General features: G+C 43.9%; 1 protein-coding gene and 1 long non-coding RNA gene across 6 annotated transcripts; one reads left to right on the forward strand and one right to left on the reverse strand.

Moving 5' to 3' along the window:
• Nucleotides 1-1,229: 1,229 nt before the first annotated feature.
• LOC111248114 (uncharacterized) lies at nt 1,230-8,381 on the forward strand. Of its 5 annotated transcripts, XM_086984874.1 has the most exons (3): nt 1,377-1,604; nt 2,183-2,543; nt 7,885-8,381. In XM_086984874.1, the coding sequence occupies exons 2-3, from the start codon at nt 2,436-2,438 to the stop codon at nt 8,185-8,187; spliced, it is 411 nt and encodes a 136-aa protein (XP_086841000.1). In that variant the 5' UTR covers nt 1,377-1,604; nt 2,183-2,435; the 3' UTR covers nt 8,188-8,381. The 5 variants fall into 5 exon arrangements, 1 of the variants encoding a protein (XP_086841000.1); XR_015324679.1 differs by lacking the exons at nt 1,377-1,604; nt 2,183-2,543 and adding an exon at nt 1,230-1,366 and having other exon boundaries at nt 7,674-8,381; XR_015324677.1 differs by lacking the exon at nt 2,183-2,543 and having other exon boundaries at nt 7,512-8,381.
• A 148-nt stretch (nt 8,382-8,529) lies between these two features.
• On the reverse strand, nt 8,530-22,125 carry LOC147757061 (uncharacterized). The gene is made up of 3 exons (XR_015324684.1): nt 21,241-22,125; nt 13,261-20,712; nt 8,530-13,001 (listed from the first exon to the last, which is right to left on the reverse strand). It is a non-coding gene; the product is annotated as an uncharacterized LOC147757061 (long non-coding RNA).
• Nucleotides 22,126-23,910: the final 1,785 nt, after the last annotated feature.

Genomic DNA, 23,910 nt, shown 5'->3' on the forward strand with positions numbered 1-23,910 from the left:
AAGTACAACGATTCCGAATGCTGGTCCATTCTTGCTCCGTTACTTCCCCGTTCAGCCACGATAATGATATATTTACACGGAAAACAACAGTAATCTAGCTATAGTGATCAAGACTTGCTGAAAATGATACAGAGGAACGCATGCGTCGAGACAATTACAAATCGGTTTTGGCCTTTCTTCTTACCAGCGGGATACGCTAACTGCCGTAACAGGTTTGTCTTAGGGTGACGTGTACATGCAGCGACACCCGAACAAAGATTCCATTGCAACCATGTACCGTGTGACTTTGTACTTATGTTTCGTTTAAGTTTTTGGCCAATTACGAGAGCTGAAGTTATCGCTAAAGCGCCGCCCCCTAAAGCGTTCGACGGAACACCGTTGAAAGAAGAATGTTGCCGGTTGGTCTAACTTAGTCCTTTTTCCTTTACCCCTAGCGCTCGCGTAACGTAAGTAACGTTGTTTCGAAGTGGATTTTTTTTGTTTACGAAAAACTCACTACCAAGACTCTTCAAAAGCGCATACGAACTCTAGCCTAAGTTTTGCATTTATCTAAGCCATTTATCTGCCAAGTTATTATCTCCAATACAATTTATAATGCTGTTAAATGTGGGCACAATAAGATCATTCAATCGACGTAGATAAAGAAGCACAAAAATCTAATATAAATCAGGGTACATCCTTCTAGTTTTGCAAATTCTATAGATCACCTGATTCTTCTGGGGAAAAACTGCTCGCCTATTATACAGTTCAGATTACATATTATTAACATCATGTTGCACACAAGACAATATAACATCAATCAAACTGGATGAAGTATGAAAAAAGTTCCAATATGGCCATGAGCTGAAACAAACCACCGACTACTAGAGGATTTGGCAGTCGCTAATTCAGGAGAAATTCGCTATGCCGGGTAGATACTAGCCGATCGATAAACACCGATATCGATTCATCTCACTTATCTTTCAATGGAACGGTAATAAACGATTTCTAACATAAACACAAGCATAATCTATGAAAAAAGACGTTATGTATCGTTATTTAGGTTGTATTGTGGCGGCGACCTAAGTTGTCCAGCGTACTGTTTGTACATACATTTTATCTTGAAAACGATCACAGTAGAGATAATGAAACTAGAAAAGAATGGATTCTTTGGATTAGGCTGGGACTAGATATCTCCTACAGCTATATGCAAGCGCAACGCTTTACGACTAATAGACAAAAGCTCTATACGGGCGTCTGTGTGTACATACAGCTTTCAATTAGAAAAACCATGATTGTGATCTTTGCTTGGATAACCATCCAGGAGCAGTGCATCACGCGATTACGCCTATGACGAACTTGCATTTAAGAGCAGCAATTGAAGTAGGTAAGTTTCAAGTGCCTATATAAGGTCAATTACAGTACAGTAGATAAATCCAAATTTGTAGTTGATGTAATTCTGTGAACGTTCAAAGTACAGATAAAAATTATTGACAGCGCCGATTGCATGGATAGTTGTGCTTATTAAAACATTCAGTGCTCTTCGTTCGTGTAGCGGCAGAAAAACATCTGACACTTTGATCGAACATCAATGTAAACGTTCAGAGGAACCAACCGATGCAAAGGTAAAGTCATTCTTAAATACAACTGTGTAATATGCTATTCGTACATTACTTTGTAGATCTTAGAGACTTTAGATATTTAGGGAGATGAAGCTCCGATTTCAGATAAAGGGATTCTCTCAGTAAGAGAGTTTTCACTAGGAACTATCATATCTGACAAATCGAACAAGATACCTGCTATTGTATGTAATATATAGTCGTGTAAGGTTAAACGTTTGCCCCCTTTTCCAACCAATAAACGATCGCATGCGGAGAATGAAACAACTATTCTAGCTTCGCCAACCAGCCGTACGAGCTGAACACGTACTTCTGCTGAGTCTCAGATTTATATATAGCCAACAATATCAGCAAATATAGCGTCAATATGATCCAAAACAGAAGCGTAATTAATTCGAAATGGCAGTGGAGGCCTTCGAGACAAAACAACTGCTAAGGGGCTATTAATGCCTGCGTTATACTTATTTGTAACCGTAATATGATGATATAGAATTCCGATATTTGATGGCCTTTTTGACTCTCTGAGTTTGGATTTTCCCGGTTCGACTCCCTGCATCCTAATCGTCCATTTGTTTGTATTGTAGATTTGTTCGTCATAGTATGTGTGGTCAACTATCCGACGACCGAGTGGTAATCGAAATCGAAGTCGTGCCATTGCGTGTTGGTAACAATCGTTGGTCCGCGCCGGTGTGGGGCGTGCTGGAATTTCTAATTTGCCCAACCCTCTACTGCAGCTAGCGGTAGCTCAAAAGCACTACGCTCTTTGCGTTCGTCATTTTAGCATCCTTGGTGCACGTCAGTGACGGCAGCCGCAGGAACAACGACGAAAAAAGTAATATGGCAGTCGGTATCTTTCCTCCCAGAGAAGGGGAGCTCGAGGTGGCTAGTACGTGCACCGCAATCCAATTAGTTTCGATTCGTGTCATCCATTGCCGGGAGCAGTCGGTGAGCTAGTAGCTATTATGATTGATAGGTCGAGCGGCAGCAAACGAACGTTTATTCCGTAGACTGCACGGTAAACGTGGGCCATGCTGCCACCGTCTCTTATTATTTTGCTAATTTCCTAAGCGACAAGCTGAACTCCTTCAGCCCCCTAGTGTTAGCGCTCATTTATGCTGCCAATTCGCAAGCCCATCTGGGCGGGGTCCACAATTGTGCACATATTCAACCGGCAAACCAGACATGTACACACATTGTATCGGCAACGTTCTATAATAGAAATAATCGTCATTACATCGTTGTAAAGGTTGTGCTAGATATTCGATCGTTCAATCAGGGTCCGGCTGATCCATGACGTATCACAGGAAATCTAACTATTATCACTGCTGCCGCTACTTATTATAACGATCATCACTAGCGAGAGGGAAAAACTCCACCCAATGTCTATTGGGTACGAATTATGTGGCCCACCCAAATGAAATCTGTTACGGCTTTATTGCTTTCGTGTAATGCCGTACAACATATAATATACAGTATATGAGTATTTTACATATTGTAGCAAGTGATTGCAGACGTTGACGGGGACAGACGGAAAGCGTCGCCCAACGAACGTATGCATCGTGTTTCTGCTTCGGACAAACAGCTCGTATCGCTGTGGCAAATATATTCTTCTTATAAGGAGATATTTCCATGTACGTCTGAGACATTATTCGGCCGATAAATAGCTTAGGTCGAAGCAAAACAAAAGCTGTAGCACCAGGACAATATGGAAGCCATCATTCAATTTCACGTAGAAGTTTATCGTTGAGCTGGCACCGCCTATCTGCAGGAAAACACCGAAGAACAACATTATACGATGGGTTTCGGCTTTGATAACAGCACTAACGTTCACTTTACTGGTTGTACAACTAATGAAGTTGAATTGGAAATGAAACACGTGAATCGTGTTTACAAGCTAACGACCATATCAGCGCCATTTCTCCGAATAAGTATAATAAACCGAAATAGATGAACAAACACAACGAAACGGACGTGAGCCAACGATGCTAGAAACAGCTAACAAGTAAAAATAGGACGCAGGCATTCCGTAGACGTCGTCGGCCCCGTAGTCCTTTTCTAATGACGATCTATTAAACGATGAAGATGGACGACCTTCGAGATATCCGACACTCGAAGGTTTTTCTCTCGTGCCCGTCGGTCTCTAAGAAACGAACCCGTTTTGTGATCCCTTTCCAAAGCTGATGGCAGCAGACCCGCCATCTGCCTGGGAAAGTTGCAGAACGAGCGACTGTGACGATTCCTGCTGCCGATGAAGATGGAAGCAACTAGCGAACAGCGATCTGAATAGTTAATCGAAAACGCTTGGGGAACAACGAGGCCGGCCGAATGTTACGTGAATCCGCAGAGGCGTTCGAATGATGCCGTCGACGCTGAAGCTCAGCGTGCAGCTCAATTGTTTCTAATTGTCTGACCTACTGTTGAATGTTACCACCTATACGACTTGAACTCCCAACCTCGGTCACAAACGCATACACTTATTGCTATAACTGGCTATTCGAAGCTGATGCTATTCTCAAAGTTGCGTTTCATCCTCTGCTGGTCCTGTCGCCGCCGTGATGCGTACGCTAGATGAGCGAACACTGAAAGTGATTAAAAAAGAAAAAAAAAAACACTTTTTCTCCAATGTTTTTCCGTTTACTATTTATTGAGAGTTGTATAAATCTACGAAATTAAGTCGCAGCTCTCCTAGCTTATTACAGCGACGTATAACTGGAGTAAGTTCTGGAAACTCACCTCCTTCCTTCCAGCAACGTCCAGCTTCAGTGCCTCCGGGCATTATAGTGGAAGATTTGTTATCCTTATCTTTCGCTCAGTACAAGAGTAGACAGGCTGCAACTAGGTTTCTTTCAATTGTATCTGAACAGCCTACATTTGGTGTTTTTAGCCCACATTTCCACACTGGACCCATATTTGCTGCAGTATTTCACGCCCAGAGAGCGCACTGGGTTCGCATAATGTGCTTGAGAATGTAGCAAGCTTTTAGCTGTAGAAACAAACGTCTGATCTCTGTACGCAGAACCTACGACTTCACAGAGTTGCCCGGTCGATATCACCTCTGATTTAAAGCCATACCTATGCGCTAAATCACATCGAACGCCAACGTGTTACAATCAGCGCATGTGACTTTTTCCTTTTCCCGTAGAGTAGCGCTGGCACAGTACGGGTGCTATGATGCTACACAACCAGGTGGTTCTTTCTCTAAAAAATTATACATTTCAGATTCATTTACGGGTGTTTCGCGCGAATCTACCGCGACACTGGTTTCGCCAGTGTCCAGAACGTGAACCCAATTACGTAATGATTTACTGATACTTTGTAATGATTCAGTAGCAGACACTCCTCGTCAGCAGTAGGTACTATCTGCTGCTGTCGCTTTCTGTCTGTCTAGCTACCAACGTGCCTACAATGGTCCGCCGCCGTTGGCGCATCTTCGCTCTGGTGAAGCTTAGTTCATTTCTTCCACTATAACTGTTCGATATTTTCACATTGTCATCAGCATTTAGCAGATATTTTGCCTTCTCGCTGCTCCTATATAGACCGGTGTTAGGATTACTAGCGTTGTTGCTATCGCCATTACCGAGGATGCGCAACGCTCAACTGCCACATCTATCGCCCGTGAAATGCCGTAGCTGAAGATGCCGCTCTTGTAGTGGATGTGACTGAGACACCGCTCGGCTCTATACGACAGTTTTGCCTGTCCGTCCCATTCCTGCCTATGCGTGGCCATGGGGTAAACGCAGACATATACTAGACTTATGTAGAAGCAAATAGGCCCAAGGCCTTCTCCGCAAAGCAGAAAATATGTTCAATATTATGGCAGCTGTAGTATTTCGGACGACGGTACTGCTGTCTGAGTTTTTGTAGTCCTGCAATCGGCTGTGCCATATTGAGATGCCTGCCCAAGCAGAGCAGTAGGACCAAGTAAGAAACAGAAACAGGGAGGATGGGGAACGAGCTCAGAAATGTCGGACGACAGATATACAGCGGTAGCATGTCCACCATCAACAGCATCAGCAGAAGTTGTCTGAGCTGCTGTTCATTGCTGCTGCTGTTGATCTGATGATACTGATGATGATGTTAGTGCTGCCGCGGCCATCGGGTGGCAAGATCGTTGGTCTTTCTGGTGTTTGCTCCTTCTTGTTCTCCTGCTTCTGCCGGCGCGAGACGCCAATAGAAGCGATGCTCTAGGACTGCGCGTCCGACCGACAGGCAAAATCCTGCAGCCGCCGTGGGATCAATGAGGGGCCCACTACTACCGATTTTACTACGACGTCGTAACGAACGAATGAAGTCGAATCGAAGTACCGCCGCAAGATGCGACTACGATGAAGAGCTGCGCCTCTGTCTAAGCGGTGGCTGCAGCAGCGTAGGCAACAGCGGCAGGCGTCGTCGTTGCTTCGAAATTTGGCAGCACTGCCTATATGTAGTGCTACTTTGTACTGACACAACTACTACTGCCGACGTAGCTGATTGGCATAGCATACCATGCGGTTCACGCACGACGGTGGCACGGGCGCTCGCGTATATCTCTTCTAACGGCGCGCTACACGGACGAGAAGGGAACGTCATTTGAACAAAAAAGAAGGAGAAGACACCGTATGTTTGTCGTCGTCGTCGTCGTCGTGCCTTGTATTGCTCCTGCTTCTGCAGCCGTTTCTGCAGATCCTAAAGATGGTAGCCGTCGTGGTTTTAGAAAAATCTATTTTGTTACCTGGTGCAAATGGCTACCATACTGAGCAGGACCGTGGCCGTGCTGTCGCCGAAAAACTCAGCGGTCAGCTAAAAGAAGGATAGAATCATACGAAGAGGTGAGGTATGTGCATGGTGATGGCAGTCAATCGAATATAGGAAGAGCTGACGTTTGCGATGGTAGTTTTGGTGATTGCCAATATGAGCCTACTGCTCACTGCCACAAGAAGATAATGTCGACCCTAGAGAAGGTAGCTTGCCGTCATTGATGTCAGCGTCTGCTAAAGAAAGTTCTTTGTCTTTCATTATAGAATAAAGCAAAGCGAACCGTGAATGCGAGATATAGAAAATAGGCCAACCTATATGGAGTGGCAAAATACAGTTGTCCATATCGTGACATGACGTATTCATTGTTTTAATTTACCTTTATTTTTCTATCGTCTACATATGATTACGGAACGTGTGATATAGTCAAATGGCTGTTGATTATAGTGATAATACGTTGTTGGTGTTATAGTAGCTAGGTTAATCTGTCCCATGTATGGATACGTCGAATTTTTTGTCACCGTCGCTTAACTGAAAAAAAAACTTGTTTAAATACGATTGAAAATATTTATTTTTAATTATTTTTTTTAAATGTAATTAATTTAAAAAAAGTATTCTAAAAGGCTTCAGACCAAGCGAGAATCAGAATTCGCATCTGTAGTAAGGCAGAACACAAATTAGCTACCTGATAAGTGGCCGAAAAAGGTTACGCGGATCTCTGCAACAATACGTTCTAGGTGTTGCCAATGCCTGGTTAAAGTTAGGTAGACATAATAGATATGAATGTATCATACTGAAAATTTATCTTGCGACTTAAATATGCATCCGTCAATTTTTCTGCTATTTTATTATGCATTTGATAAAAAAAAGACGCTTTTTTTTAATTGAATAACAAAAAAATAGGTATTTATTCTTGAGTATCCCAGAGGGCGCTACCTCTTTTCCGACCGTCGAAATATCTGGGGCAGTAGCGTGGTTCTGCTTAACTGCTATACTTTGACGAGGGTCGTGTTCAAAACATATTTTAACACACATAGATCTATAATAAGGTAATTCTGTTACAAATTTCTAGGCGATAATACTCGTCTTATATTCAGCTAAGTTACTCGTATTGATAAGTTACGCATTAACGTTCAACTTACTGGCCATATTTTGTTCTCTCATCCCCAATGTTATCAGATAAATGGCTCTGCTGTTCGTGGGTGCTTACGAGTAGTGTTAGATTTGCGTCTATTCTCTGGACTACAAACTGCTGCAGACGAACGAATACTACTGATGAATAGCGTGCCGTATATTTCAACACATTGGTTCAGTCAATCACTCTCTCTTACTCCTTCACAGAGTATCTCTCACGTGCTTCGTTTGATCAGGACAGAAGCAACTCATCCTCATCAGACGGAAAAGCTCTCCAATTCAGGTTGATCTGATCCTTAACGGCAAGTTGAAGCTTTTGTAGACAGGCATGCGAATAGGCAGGAGCCGCCGACGGCGGCGCCCATCATTTCTCATCAGATATGTAGATTTTGCTGGGCCTTCAATTCGATTCTTTCAGGGGATCGCAGTTGGCAGCGCGACAGTTAGGATGAACTTGAATCACGGCATCGCTAGAGACGTGGTTAGTGAACCGTGTCGGCCGCGTCGGACGAGCGAGACTCTGCAACTTCGATTGACATCGTTGTCTACCGTCAACACGGCCACCGTTGCCACCGCTGTCATCATCACAACAACAACTTCGATCTCTTCCGATCCGGCGAAGTTCATCGGAACGACACCGTCGCTGGCGCTAACCTCACCGAGCATCCTGACCCCGGCGGAAGCGCGACCCGCTTTCTCTCTCACTCGTTTCTCTCTCTAAAAGAAGCGTTTGTTGACTAAATTTGTACGCGCACGGAGGAAGCAACGGTTCGGCAATTCGTTAACTCTTATAGAAATAGCCGAGCGCGACTGTGCTCGTGTCGAGTAACAGAATCTCTATATTATATAGCGTCAATTATCTGGAAATTAGAAACGTACATAATATAAAAGCTATACCGATTTATTGAAAATTCACTTTTAAGTACATATACTTCCTCACATAAGTCACTACTTGGATTTTCCGCCGCCTCATTCAGCTTCAGGATCTTCCACTTAATGTCTATCCAAAGTTATCAAAGAATGAGTGAGATTTATGCTTGAATCAGGTTTATTAAAGACGTCACGCCTGTATCTACCACATTATTGCCAGTTATACATGGACACTTCTACTAGATATGTTGTTGTTTTCTGATTCTGTTGGACACGGTAAGGTTCCAATTCTCCTGCGCACATGAAATAGCGACAGATCTAGTACTGTGTGGACTACAACCCAGCAGGACGCCATCGATCGATGTCTAGCAAACAAGACAAATCGTTGCTGGTGTTTTGACTCGAAAACGAACACAACATAAGTTTGCATTGCCTTACTTCTGCGCGATCAGTCCTCGCGTACTACCTCTATAGGTAGTAGGACTGATTGAACAGCCAGGCTGTATACAGAAGACTGTTCTAAACATCGAACTTCGTTCCCTAGGCCGCCGTGCTATTGCGAAGCTTAGCGTCGAGTTGTTGTCCGGCTGGCGCGACATGGATAATCACTGACTTTAACTCGCGACTTTCTTCGCGTGCAGTTTTCGATGCTCAAGCGCCGCTGACGCTGTTAGTTGAGTCCACCATCACGTCTCGGCTCCATCTCTGGCAAACGTACACAGTCGGAATGGCTGTTCTAAGACGGGGGTCATTGCTAAAGCATCGCTTTTCGGAAGCCTTGTACTTTGTTTTTACTGTCGGTCCTTTCTGGATAGCCAGCCAACAGAGTACAGATAAGTTCTTGAACGGAGTTACGCCACAAACCAAGAAGAGATATACACACACACACACACACTCACACGCACATATACACACAAAATGCATGCGGAGAGTCGAATTTCTGAACAGCATAAACACACACATAGCCTGATGAACAGATTTTGTAAATATATATATATAAAAAAAAAAAGGCTGAAAACGAGAAAGACGCTGCAGAGGGCTAATAGAAAAGATCGAACGGTATCTAGTTCAGTCCGAGCGCGGCTGTTTACAGCGCATATCTGCGTAGCCGGTTGCACATGTCCAAACCGTAGTAAGGTATCGATTTGACAAACTGATTGAAACGATTTGTCCATTCCGGGCTGGGAAGGTTTATAAATCAGCTGAAATTTGGGCTCTGGGCAGTTTTTGCTCTACTGGATGTTTTACGCGGCTTCAATGCCTCTTTTCGCGCAACACCCCACATTGCTACCTCGGCAATATTTTGCAAGTACAAAAATGGTGATGGATGTAATGTATAGAAGCTATTTGATAAGGCCGATAAGTAACAGGTAGCACGAGCAGATTACTATAGGCGCATTTCAGGCTTTTTTTTTTTTTTTTTCGTTTAGCGCTCACAGAACTTCACTATCTTCCAATAATAAGATCTTTTGCTAAGCAGCGACTGTGGCCATTCGAAGTCGTTGCTATTGGTGCTGTCGTTGTTGTTTGTTTCGTGTCGCACGGGTCGATGCGTAGTGCGTGAACACTGCGAGTTCAAACGAAGTTTGAAAGGAAAACAGAAGCACGACAGGACACCAATAGTACAAGTTACGATATTTTACCAACAACAAAATAAAAAAGAAAATACGGAAAATGTACGTTTGATTCGATCGAATGCAGATTGCAGCAGCGTATGAACAAGGGACGTAAAATCAAATAAACAGAATAACGTACGTCCGCTAAAAAATAGTATTTTGCGCACTACCGTTGTTCGTATCTTGGTATATCTGTATAGCTAGCTCGAAACAGCGTGGACCTGCTTCTGGAGTAGCAGTGTCAATGAACGGCAATTCTACAAAGTCCATGTATGTATGTATGTGCTTGCGTCTAGCGTCGACCGCGTGAGCGGTTTTGAAGTAATATCGATAGTTCACCGGAAAACCGAAAAGGAGGCGTCTACTTCGAAAACCTGTCATGTTTCTTCCTGCACTTTTTGCCGAAAGCATATATAGTATACAACTACCAGTACCACTGCTTAAACGCAACGAACGTAAACGCATCTACCATTGACAGAAATGTAGCACAGGCCCAAGTGTATGGCAGAATTCTGATAGCTAGGCAGCAAAGATACGACTTTTCACGATGCAAAGCGGGTTTCTAAACCCGTGTCACTTGACAGTTGTCATTGATCATAGACGTTTAAATATATAGGCCGTCAATCCTGCCTCTTCACCAACGTCGATTAAATCGGAAGTGATGGATGGCCGGCGGAAGCCAGTGGGGCACAATGAAAAAAGGTAAATACGATACCCCGTTGCAAGGCAATAAATGCGTAGGTTTATAGCATAGGGCGATAACAATCACATGAATAATGGTGGTCCTATTGCCGCCGCTGGTAGCGTCGAAAGCGGCTGCAGTTTTCCCTAGCTAAGTGGGTGATAAACATATATGAAATATACAAAAAGGAATATACGAAAGGCACTCCTATTATGATTCGTGCGATTAAACCATGTGTGATCAACACGTGGTATTATACGCCTATCAGTTGAGCGAGACAGGTGTGCTTACAAAAGCACAGCAGTCTACGGTATATGTTTCTATATAAACGTACTTGTTCCGCTACAACCGAGTCTGCCATGCTGCATTAACGAAAAAAGCTGTAACACAGTAGCATAGTAAGGAGGACATTGGATATCAGCATGTATTCACGTGGAAGCCCATAGATGCATGTGATGTTTGAGTGACGCACCGGTTGCTAATGGTGCTTTCGAGCGGCTGATTGCGGCACAAATGACGTCCACAGTGGACATATAAGCATATTGCATATAGTCAACGGATACGCCTGCCACAGCCGTCCCAACACTTCGCGCGGTTGACGACGCGCAAAGGTGCGCTGTTCCTGTATTTTGGTGCGGTGGCAACCGCGCGTTCAGCCAAAGGGCGGCGCATAGGAGAAAATGTAACGCAAGCAGCCACGACGCCAGCTGTGGCTTATTCCAGGAACAATGCCTTCGTTCGTGAAGTCATCGTCCAACGCCATCGATGAATTAAATTTGCGCGCCGTCGACTTAGCCCCGCTAGCCCGCCAGACCAGCGTAAATTGCCGATTTCATACGTCTAGGGCATGAAGGCGGCTGCAAGGGTGGCAGATACTGTAATCGATAGCTGTTGATTATACGACGAGTGCCCGCCGAAAAATAATCGCGGCTAAACGACGTCGTAGAACAACTGTCAGTGGGCTCTGATAATGGGCCACACTGACAATCGTATCGATGATGGTTTAGGCAACGGCAGTATCTAGTGGCCTTAGTGGCTGGTACCGGACCTACTAGAAGCCTGATACCAATGCTGATAATAGTGATCACGATGATGACATTGTGACACCATCACTCAGAGCTCATCACACCTGTCAGTACCGGTAACGGCTCGTTCATAATAAAGTAATATTTGGTACTGACGATGCAATACCACTGCCTCAGCGTTCTGTGTTAAATTTACTAATAGATGCTTGCGTACATATTACGCTGTTCAGACAAGTTGTATAGTCGCGACCGCAATAATTATAACAGCAACCGCAGTAACATTAAGCGTAACACCGATCATATCATAAACGTCAGCGTATTAGCTACTGACGTCATAAACGAACGACGTAAATCTCAGTGTGTGATCGTATGGAGGCGTCGCATTTGGAGATGTTATATGGCTTATATATATATATATATATACATGCATACGAAATGACAAAGTTCATAAATATATGACAACTGCTAAAAATAGTTGGTCCGCCAAGTACCTAAGGTAGATTCTCATAAAAATACAATATCTGTTCACTAGATATTTCGATTTATTATTTTTAACTAAAAAAATAGGTTAATCTTTATTTCTCTCATTCAAGTCTAAGGTACAATGATCTACTAGAGGTTTGCATTGGAACTCATATTGTTTCTGTAAGCTGTCCTTTCTTCCACATTGGTTGAGACCTTTTCTAAGCTATTTTTACCATGCTTTAATGTCGTTTAACCAACGGATCCGCCGACAGATGAATTCTTGTAGGCCAGCATTTTTGCTAACACTATTTGTCTCACAAGGTGACAAATGTCACACTGATCTGATGCGATACGTAGAAATGAACCAAACGCTTACATCATTGAATCTACCAGCATCGCGTTGATGTCAAAAAAATACGATTACCATAGCGAGAGCATGTTGTTTCTCATCATGCATGCCTTATTGATCCTATCATGTTGTTTTGGCCTGCTGGTGGAGCCCCTCAGGGCCCAAGTACGCATGTACACTATACGACGAGTTTGTCTAACTTTCGCTTGTTCCGCATCATCATCACCACCAGTCATCTTCGATGTTATTCAATGATGCTGGTTGTAATGGTCATTGCCTGGATTCAATAAATGAATGAACGCGTGAAGCGCTTCAATCCGATGCAGCTCCTTCTTGCCCCTTCCTTTTCGACTCTATGTACTGCTCCACCCCGTAGCAATCTGGATCTACAACTACCAGAGTACTCGTAATACAAATGGCTTCGTATTGGTGATTTTTCCTCGCTTTCGTTTCGTTGGTCGAACCGGCTTGACTATTATCGTACGACACACCAGGACACGATCTGCTACTGAAATTACCTGCTACGACCTGACACATATACACATAACCACGTGATCAAGGATTTCATTTCCCTATACTTGTCGTGGCTAGCATTTTTGACAAACATTTTTGATGCGACGCTCTAAACTGTATTCGTGTACAGTATAAACTATTGCCAATTCGAATTCCTCGAACCGAGATCTATTCTAGAGAGAAGTATCTTTATAAGTCTGTGTTGTCTCGGTAAGTTCATAAATATATTTATATAGTATATTAATATGTAATAGAGTTAATCACGGTACCGCACCAATTTGCATGTGCCCAGTTAGATTCGGACGGGAAACGTGTTGCCCCTGAATCTCCAGCACTATTGCCACTCCATCTCGATTAACGGAGTCATACACGAAAGTAAATATGAGCGTACCGACAGACAGGCATACTTGCATAAGCACAAGCCGAGTAAATGAAAATACTACAAAAAAATAGCAGCCGATGAACATTCAAATACGTTAGAGAGAAAACAGACAACGAACTAAATTGACGCTGACACTTTTGTACATCGGACTTTCTCAACTACTAACGTATTATCTACGCATCATCAGCAGATAGACACACTCAGAAAAACGCACTATAGAGCGCACGACAAGAGGCATGCATGCATGCGTGCGTGCGTGCGTGCGTACGTATGTGTGTATGGGCTCGTGTCGTTTGTCGGTATTCGATAGCCGTAGTACGTTTTGCTTCTACCAGCACCGGCATCGCCACCATTACGATTTTAGCTACGACCTATCGGTCAGCTAATACCTGTCAGTTACTTAGTACGAGAAAGATGAATTAAAGTCCGACTCCAGCAGCTTCGAAACGCGTCTGTGAAACAGTGAAAAAATCGACGGCGAGAGAGGAAAACCTCTGCTGGAGAGCTGACTGGTTCGTCTGTTGTGGCCGATGATGATGTTGTTGTTGTTGACGCATATGATGATGATTATGATCGTGATGATCTCGTATTTGGCCTGTTAAGTTGGTAGTATATCCGTATGCTTTAAGGATCTGTCTTTAAGTGCGGCCGTCCATCTGTCTCTCTGCTATGTGTATGGTATCGTATGCTGTAGACGACGACAACATGAATTGAGCTAGAATGTCACGCGCTGGGGGCCAGCGTCTGGACCAATGCTTGACGCTAAAGTCACGATCCCAACATTTCGCCATTGCTGCTACTGCTGCCACCGCTTGAGTTGGATCGTTGATTCGGGTTGTCTTCGTTTGCTTTGCCACTGTTCAATGGCAATAGTTACATCAACATCAGCAGCAGCAGCAGCAGTCGCCACCGTTGTAGCAACGGGAGCAGAAGACGTGCGATGGCTCCTCCTGTTGTTGAGACGGTAAGCCTCTCATCCTCCTATTTAACTAGTGCTGATGACGCTGTAGAATAGAATGTACGTAGATGGATGAACAAGACCACAACAACAAGGTATGAAACGACAGCAGTCGTTTTACACTCTTATAGATACGTGTACATACGTAGTAGAAATAGTGGTCGCGTCGTCGTCGTCTATGTTGATCCTGCCCCGCCTTCGACGAGATCGAGCCGAAAGAAAGATTCCCAGTCGTGAGCTTGATGCCGAAACTGTGTTGAGATATTGATTTCGTCGAATGAGAACGAGCTGCGGCCGGCCCCCTGAGTACGACGTCGCTGCCGTTCATCTGTAGCGTTTTATTGGAAAACCAATGTCCTGACGCACCGCTCTACACAACGATTTTTTCGAGAAGGCAATTTTGGTTAGGAATTAGTCAGATATTAGAGAGCAGTTGTAAAAAATTGCTGAAACTGCATAGCCAGCGTTCTACATATCTTGTAAAGACTTCGAACAACCATGAATAGAATCGGGGGGCTGAAAGTTTGGGAAAACGTTCGCGTTGAGCGCGTCACGTTGAAGCGAAATGTTATAGAGGACGACACTGAGCATCGAGAATAGAAGCAACGTTCACGTCGAAAAATACGTGTATACCTTCTCGCCTAACCCAAAAAAAACCTATATAAACGAGGAGGCTGTGTTAGGGCTGTATCGAATACGGCTCATCTGGAAATAGCGATTTTTATTTGAAATACATGGATTTTGCATCATGACTAGCAATAACATCTGGTGGAGTTCGAATAGGTGGGCCGCATTTGGCGTACTATGAATTCGACGCATATGGGTGGGTTTTACTTGGCGCTTGCCGCCACCAGGCCGCCAGGACTCTTGCCGAAGACCAAGGTTAGTTAGAAGCAACAATTATATACATTTGAAACTAACGCTGACAATTTTCGATCTCTTTCAGTTGTTCCAACAAGTTTAACAAGAACAGTACTAGAGCTTCCGGTATCGTAAAACAATGCCTGCTAACCTTATGGATAAAATCGCTTTCGATACGGGTGATGACGGTTATTTCCTATTTTAACATGACACGGATGACGCTATTTTCCCAGGTCCGTCTTCTCCTGAAAGTCGGCTATTTTCGACGAGCCCCTATCCTTTTTCGCTATTTCGCTCGTACATCGTTGTTTTTCTTCGTGTCGTTATTTCCGTCAAAACAAATATGCTCACACGCGACCTTTTTTGCTGAAAGAAAGGCGAAAGCATGCCGCCATTCAGTTTTTCAAAAGGCAAAAAAACATGAACTCAAATAAAGAATATAAAGAAGATCGTTTAGCGACAACGTCAAATGATCTGGACAACTCAGGCTCTTTTTATTACGACCTCTGCTTCTGGTCCTTCAACCCAAGAACTCGCTCGTTCCGCTCTTCCTTCATTTTTCTACCCTTCGACTGGCTGAAATAGTATTAAGCGAACGAAAGCCTGCGCCTTTATTTCATCACCTGGCTCGCGCCGTCAGCCTCAAATCTACTGTTTGCCATGGCTTGTACTATCTGCTTTTAAAGTTTCTCTGAAGACAAGGCACTTGGCGAGTGGACCCCTATTTTTTCCACGATACTATGCGCGACCAATGCAACGAGGACCCTCATTGATGGCGTCAGTAGCAGCTTATGGATAATATGTGCATACATAGATGACATTTTGGCCACAGGCTACCAGTACGGGCGGATCTACCTGAACTAGAGATGCAGGCTGCCAAAAAGATAAACGAACAGAACAATATAAATAATAATGCGTGTGTTCGTAAGAAAATTATGTCGGATAAGTATGTAAAGGTATCAAATACAGAAGCTAGCTTCCGTTGCAGAGTGGATGCGTCAATACGCCGTTAATTCCACGCTCTTACCAAAACGATTTTTAGCAATAAACAAGACGCTTGGTAAGATTAAATCTATTTTTTTTTACACTATACCTAGGATGGACATGTCTTTAGTGGTGAATCGTATCTTTGACGCAATCGTCTAAATTGTAAATAAAGTATATATAGCTGCCGTTAGCGAATTCCGCATTGTGTGATCAATTGGAGTTACTATGCGATAGCATTTACTTGATGGATACGTACCATCGCGCGCATCATACAGGAGGTAAGTTTTAATAAGGACCAGGGGAAAATGCTACACGTGAATGTGTTACATGGCCTGCTTGCATCGATTCCGGCTGTATGGTCCTTGTAAGAACAAGTTTGATATGACTGCACCATTGTTACACATCTGTAAACACATGGTTCCATTATGACTAAGCGTTGTCTCATTTAAGCGGAACCAATGTAAAGATCATGGGCAGCTTAGTTAAACGCGCGGATCAAACGCATTGCTAGCAGCAGCTAATATAACAACACAAGCAACAATGGCGACGGCTTGCTAATGTTATTAAATACGCCGTGTCGCTTTTTTGCAGTTTCGAGAAATTTCGTTAAACATCTATGGATTGAATCGAACATGACCGTCTGTTATCATACGGGACAGAATAACTGATTAATATGCAACGCGGTAATACTTTTCTTGCGTATGATGATCGAGAGCTGAAGACAAGAAGAAACCTCTATGGATGGATCATTCTTTTTATTTTCTGCAGGGATATCCACGCCTGGATGTTTAAATGTATTCTCAGCACGAGGTTACCATTATAGTATTATTTTGATTTTCGCTTGTAAACTGTTTAGTTAGAAATAGATATAAGGCTACCTGAGTTTGTTTTCCTAAGTAAAGGGTAGATGATCGAGGATCGGCAGAATCTTGCTTGATGTAAAAACCACAACCGTAACGAAGACCTACAGGATATAGAAACAGACATACCTAATAACGCAAACAGTGGAAAAAGTACTGCAGTTTCACTTAGTGATATACACTCAAATGTTTAAAAGTCATCTAGCGAGTATAGAACGGCATAACTACTCTCCGCAGAATACTATCGTTCGGTGCTAGTGTGTAACAGCCGCTACAAAATTACCTACCCATTATTAGCTAAATTAGCTACCCATTTCAGCTTTTTTAAGTCTATTATGTCTCATGATTAAATGACAGTAACGATGACGGAACTTACTATCACATCCAGTTAACGAGACATGACATACATCTCTAACTTGTCAAGGACAAGAGTTCAACGTGCGCTCGAGCTCATTCTTGTACGCAAGGCCCTTCTCTTACATCCCATTACCTCTTCAAATGCCCTTCTCCCTCTAACTGCTTTATTCCTCCACGTCCTTATACGGCTAAGCCTGTTCCCTTGCATAAACCAACTCCGCCCTAATAAAACAGGCACAAAATATTGAGCCTGATGATTCACCCCGAGGGATGGCAGGAACAGATACGGTGCGAGTGAAAGCAAGCGTACAGACAGTTAGAACAATGTTAAAATGGTAGAAAAAATGTTTCCCTTTCTTTGTCGAACAATACGATACGGTTAGTCGAATTCGAGAGCTTCATCTCGGAGCTGCTTTTTACTAGGCTCGATCATTGACGACTGCTGCTGATGTTGACTGGCCTGATTGCTCCTTCATTGAACGACGCCAGTGTAAGCCAGTGAATGGGTCCAGTGGTCGTCGGCGTCAATGAAACTGGTGGACGCTTCTCTCGTACTACGGACGCGCGCGGCCGTCACGGTAGCAGCTGCTGTCGCGTTCGTTTCATTCGCGCGCGCGTGTCGGCGGCAGCGTCGGCTTAGTCAGCTCGATCGTTCGCTTGACTGGTCGCCCGCTTGTCTACCGTTGGCCACCGCCGACCCCTGGTGGCCACACCAGGAAGCGCGTCAAGGGAGGAAAGCAGTAAGATGGCTGCTGCCACGACAACTATCAGCCGCTGCTTTTATCTACGCTATTACTACAACTACTCGTACTAAAAGCAAATTCTACTACACTCTGAAATCATAATGTGAATATACCCGGCCGCAAGGGGACGAGGTGCCGACGAAGCCACAATCAATACGCGGCCAATCCGTTCGACGGCGCAAGTTGCAGCAGCGCAGTCACCGCGCAACTACGGCGGCACCATTGGTAACGTCCACTAGCTCATTGCGAGCCGCACTTTTATTGCAGATGAAACGTGCAGATATATTGATTGGCCCGCCCGTGTTATCACAGACCGAGTTGATCATGACGGCGATAGCGGTAAACATTGCAGACAAGCTCCGTATGTGTGACCACGAGTATGCGTATTTTTATGTATATGTATACGTAGAAACCTTTTCATGTCAGCTAGATGTGCAGCAAAGTTGAAGATCTGACAAACTAAACGTTCGCCGACTCTACGGTGGCGAATAATTCACAACAAAGAAACGGCACAACAAAGATGGACAATGAAGAGATGTGTCCCGTTCCATTTGTCCTTGGCGGACTTGTTACTGCTATTGTTGCAGTCATCGCATAAACGGACACGATTATGTCACACAGTTAATGGCGACTTTTTCTGTCATCGAACGAAACTTAAAGAGGGAGCGGCTTCGAAGATCCGTTGACAACATGACACTCTAAGCTGGACTCTTCGATCGGCAGAAGTTCTGTTTCCTCCGTTCAATCATATAGTAGAGTACCAGAAGTCGGGAAAGTCATGTAACCAACCGTATGAGGTTCAAAGGCTCATCTGAACTACTGGAAGGTCATTATATGTTCGTATAAGCTATCAGACATTCCCTCCATTGAGGGTTATTTATACTGCCAATCAGCCCGAAAATAGAACTAGAAAAGCTTTGTTTTGTAAAGAGAATCCAACCCATTTCTGATAGAGCGCCATGATCTACGATATCGTGTTAATCAAAAAATACCATCGGTTACTCTCAGGCATCAAATAGGTTGTCGTTCATTGTTGATTGGATTCTACCAGTTAGAGTTGCATATAAAGGTAAATGCAGGTAGGAATCGAATGAAGAGGCGAACATTGTTGTGAATTTGACGAGGCATATGAGGGAATCGCACAGGTTCCATATTTAAATCAGTACTTTGATGTTCTACTGAGAAATTTGGCGTATTACATGACGGTTATATTGGTCGATAGGCTTTCGGCGTCAGACGCGACGGTACGACGGGTTGATCCCAAAATGCTCGGTTGTACGCCTTCCATTAGCGTACGGGAACCAGGGACGAGATGAAAATCGTGTGCCAATTATTGACCTATGCTCAGCTCATGCAGGCCTCGTTGGGTCGGTAGCACTTCTGCTGTCGTTTTTCACAGGGCAACAGCAGCGTATAGCGGCTGCAGAACGCACGAAGGCGGGAAAAGAACGGGCGTAGACCGTCCGGCTCCCGCTGAGGCGAACCTGTGACTTAACAAGGAACTACCTTTTCGACGAGCCCACGAAGGACTACTGAACGCTTTACCTCTTTTGTTTATTATAGAATAGGACCGAAGAGCAAAGTATGATGGCTCATAATGAGAGCATTTTACCTTATGCGCAAGCTAACAAACTGGCCAAACAGAAATCGTCAACGCCTATCGTCAATCACTTAACACAAAAGGTTGTATTTATTAGAAATGAACAGGATTTTACACGATCCATTTGATCGTATATGATGAAAATTATTTACGATCTTAATTTGATACACTAACTATAAGGATTTTAGATATTAAATAGTATTTTCCGTTCAATGATTTGCAATTACAGCAAAATAATGAATGTATTGTGTTTTATGCACCAGGAAACGTCTTATTCAGGAAATGTTGAATATCCGAATGCATGCATGCCGACAGCCGTATTACACCTACAAGCTCACACCTATACTACGTATACATCGGAGGTATGGGATGGTAAATGTTTGAACAGTGCAGGGCATTTTCAGCACGCTAAAACGATCCGCCCCGGTAGACGGGACGTTGTTTCTACGGCCCCGGCAGAAGCGCTCTTGTTGATTCCCGCGTTCCTTTATCGTCAACTTAGCAATCATACCTTCTTCAACGCCATGATCTTTACTATAAAGTCAGCATAGAATGACGCGTGTGCTATGACCGGTGCTATCGAAGAGAAAACACCAGAAGCGTTGATGCGGAATTTACTGAGCCGAGGAACGGGCTCATGATGATCACTACGGCAAAACACGGCTATTATTATAATATAGGGGAGTACCCATCCATTGTGTAACCGAGAAGTGGCTGGCTAACACTGCCCAGCATATAATGCTACTGCAAAGACATTGACTGAGCCTGAGTGAAGCAATGGCCTGGCAATAAGTTTTCGTCGGCAAGCCCAGATCGGCCTGAAAAAGACTCGAGCACAATGATTCCTAAAGATAGTGTTCAAGTAACAGATGCTTGACATGATGGGCTGTGTGTTCACACAGAAGCCAGAAACCAGTAGCTACAATAGAAACATCCGCCCTCTATCTTTTTACCGCCAAACCCAACAACTGGCGCCACCTGCAAGAAAATAACAATTATCCCTATTTGACTTTGTAACTAATTGATGAAAATCAATGAAAAATAATAATGATACTGTTCAGATATTAACGTTTGCTTTAGGCCTCTGATTTGCGTGACATTTAAGGACGGATTTTTCACTTTTGTTGAAGTTCATTCGTGACTTTCGGCTTCAGAAACGTAAAAATGCTCCTCAGCCCACCTATTCACTAGGTACGTTAGTCTAAATCATATACGCTAGCTGTTTTCTGAGCAGTTTACGAGCTATTACTGTTAAACGAAAACGATGTTACTTAGGTAAGAGCTGTTTGTTGTGCTAACTTCTATAGCTTTTAAATATTAATCTAAGATTCATTCAGTAGACATATATGTTAACTATAATAATTTTGACAACATTATCTTGTCTAGTGTTATTTAGATGGTATATACTCATAGAACAACTGAGTCTTTCTCGACGCAGAAAAGCTCTCCGTTCGCTTCGGCATAGCCGTCTATAATTTCTATCGTTAGTAGCATCATCATACTTACCAGTCAGCCGATGAAAAATATCACGAGCTAACTTGTCGCGCCTAACGGCTTCCTACCCGCGTCCCATGCCGTCCACCATTGGTCTGCCGTAAACAACTAAACCAATCAGACTACTGCAGACAGTAAAGTCTCACCAGGACAGAGATGGACAGAGTAAAATAGAGGACTCTCGAATGCTCAGGGCTTCAGTTTAATTCGCCATTTCATGCTAGAGGGGACGCACGATTGGCAGCAAATACAGCAGTCCAATTTACACGATCGTCCTCCAGACAAGCGCGTGCGCAGGCGCAAACGTGCAGGCACGTACGCTCACACACACACACACACACACACACATTTAGATTCGCCCATCTTGAATAGTTGCTTTCTTGCCCTTTCTGCGCAAGACCTTTGCTCGCATTATCGTATAGTACGTCGCCATCGGCGCTGGTCCGTGTAATCATATCTCTAGCCACCTTTTCATCGCTACGGAATCAAACCAGTCTTCAGCAACATTACCTTAAACCACATTTACGGTGGCCGTGCGCCGTTTGCTTGCGCTAACATGTACCGAAGAACACTAGCGTATGCGCTCACTAAACGCTTTCGCAACGAAAAGAGCTGTTGACGTGGCGGCAACAGCAGAAGTCACAATCAGCGCTCCTATTAACGTTCGTTCACAGGACAACACTGATGAACGAAATCGAACGTCAACGGCGTACTGAGTCGCACGAAGTCGGTCAACAGAACCCTAATCGCCGTTCAGCTCTTCTATATTAATTGGCTGATTATACTGTATAAAATAATAATAATAATAATAATAAATATATTGATTACCTTCAACAACGATAACTAGCTTAAAGACACGAACGGCAACACAGTTCGACGTCTATGTTGTATAGAAATCTGTAATGATCTGTGTGTTAGTACATTCCCCACCAGTTAAGCTATATTTACAGCGTTTCAGACAGGCCTATATATATATATATATATATATATATATATATATATACAATCGATATTATAACTTAAACGAAAAAATCCCTTTTGGAATGTTTCGACAGTCGAACTTTGCCCTCCTGAAGGGACCACACTTGCAACTGTAGCCCGCTCTTGACATACACGAGTTTACGTACATAAATTCGGAATCTATTGCCCCACGAGTCAAATTGCTTCAAAATTCCACTATCATACTGTTAACTGAAAAAAGATCCCGGATAACTGGCTTCCGAATGCTGACAACAAAAAGAAACAGTGATGCTCGCAGAGCGTAATCGTAGTCGCCCCAAGTAATACTTCCATCGGCCATCAGGTGTTGCCTGCAGCAGTATTTGTCATGAATCTAATTATACAAAAAGGAAATGACGCTTGAAACAAAGATCGCAACACCCTAGGTGCCACCCTTCTCATCAAGTGCGCGTCTGATTTGTGGCGCGCTGCTGAAATGTGTTATCGTCTGAGCGAATGATTCGAAGGCAGCAAGACAGACGATGGATCATCCGTATAAATGCGTCAACGTAAACCTACAATTTTACATTAAACACTACACTGTTACCATGTAAATTGCGGTCGTCCCAATCAAGTAGTTCCCCACCAACCACTCGACAATTTCACTGGCTGCTTTTTCCGTCCTTCGTTCATTTGTGTAAAACTAGTCGTTCCCGGCATTTCGTTTTTGAAGTTTTCCGTGAACCTCTACATTTTACCCTGCATTGTTACTGCTACACCCGCTCGTGTTGCGGCCACGGTCGTCGCTGCCGTCGCCGTTGCCGCTGCTTGTCGGCACTGTGACTAGCGCGCTATGCAAATTCGTGTCGACAATTACCGGTTGTTGCATTCAGCCATGCGGTTAGCTACTGCCGCCGCTGATTGTGATGACTAGCCGCAAAGGCCGACCGGGTCATCAAAGGCTCGACTATTCCCCCAAGGGCTTCTTGTTCGCTCGGCTGTACGGGAGGAACCCAGAGCCGAGGGGCTATTCAGGGCGACATTGGTCCTGTAGAGAAGTTGTACGTTATTTTCGTACGCAGTTTCGGTCTCTGCGAACATGTAGCCACCGCAAACCACCACACTTTTGAGTTGATGGCTTCATGAAGTGCACTTTGCCGGATTTGTAAAATGACATAGGGAATAATTGATTCGTTGCTTTGTAGAGCCGATTGCCAGGACAATATAAAGGCCTGGGGTGCTACTGAGAGAACTAAATTAGCAGTAAGAGGGTCATACTGACCGTAAGTAACACGTTTCGATCTAGAACGGGCAGTGTCGTTTACCTCCTTGCTGTGCCAAACATGTTATGTCGCCGAGGTAGGCCACCTACCACTCTCGTGGTCTGACAGATACTTGTGAACGAGAACACGGTGTGCTCAGCCAATCTGTCGTCTTTACCTTTTATCGTTAGCTGAATTCGGCAGCTGGAATTAGCGCCGCGTACTGCGCTCTACAATACATCATCAATTCTTTTGTTGAAGAGAAACCGGCGGCTGAAATAGTAGGACGGATGCAAATGTCTTGCGTCGACAGGTACCACCCTACGCGGCTCCTGAATGTCGTAGGTAAATGCACGACGAATCGAAGGACGACGATTACTTCTCTTTTTAGACACCTCAGGGGTTTGATTTGTTCGTAGATCAATGCTGAATATATTCATAACAGATCTTCGCCGTTCTCCATCTCAGCTACCGCTAGTAG

Source organism: Varroa destructor, unplaced genomic scaffold (assembly GCF_002443255.2).
Source record: "Varroa destructor unplaced genomic scaffold, Vdes_3.0 BEIS01000003.1, whole genome shotgun sequence".
NCBI classification, from domain to species: Eukaryota; Metazoa; Arthropoda; class Arachnida; order Mesostigmata; family Varroidae; genus Varroa; species Varroa destructor.

Excerpts from the sequence above, each read along its gene's own strand:
- LOC111248114 (XM_086984874.1), top strand. The coding sequence starts at position 2,436 with ATGGCAGTCGGTATCTTTCCTCCCAGAGAAGGGGAGCTCGAGGTGGCT. Across the intron at positions 2,544-7,884 it reads TCCATTGCCGGGAGCAGTCG|GGGATCGCAGTTGGCAGCGC; the intron begins GTGAGCTAGTAG and ends CGATTCTTTCAG.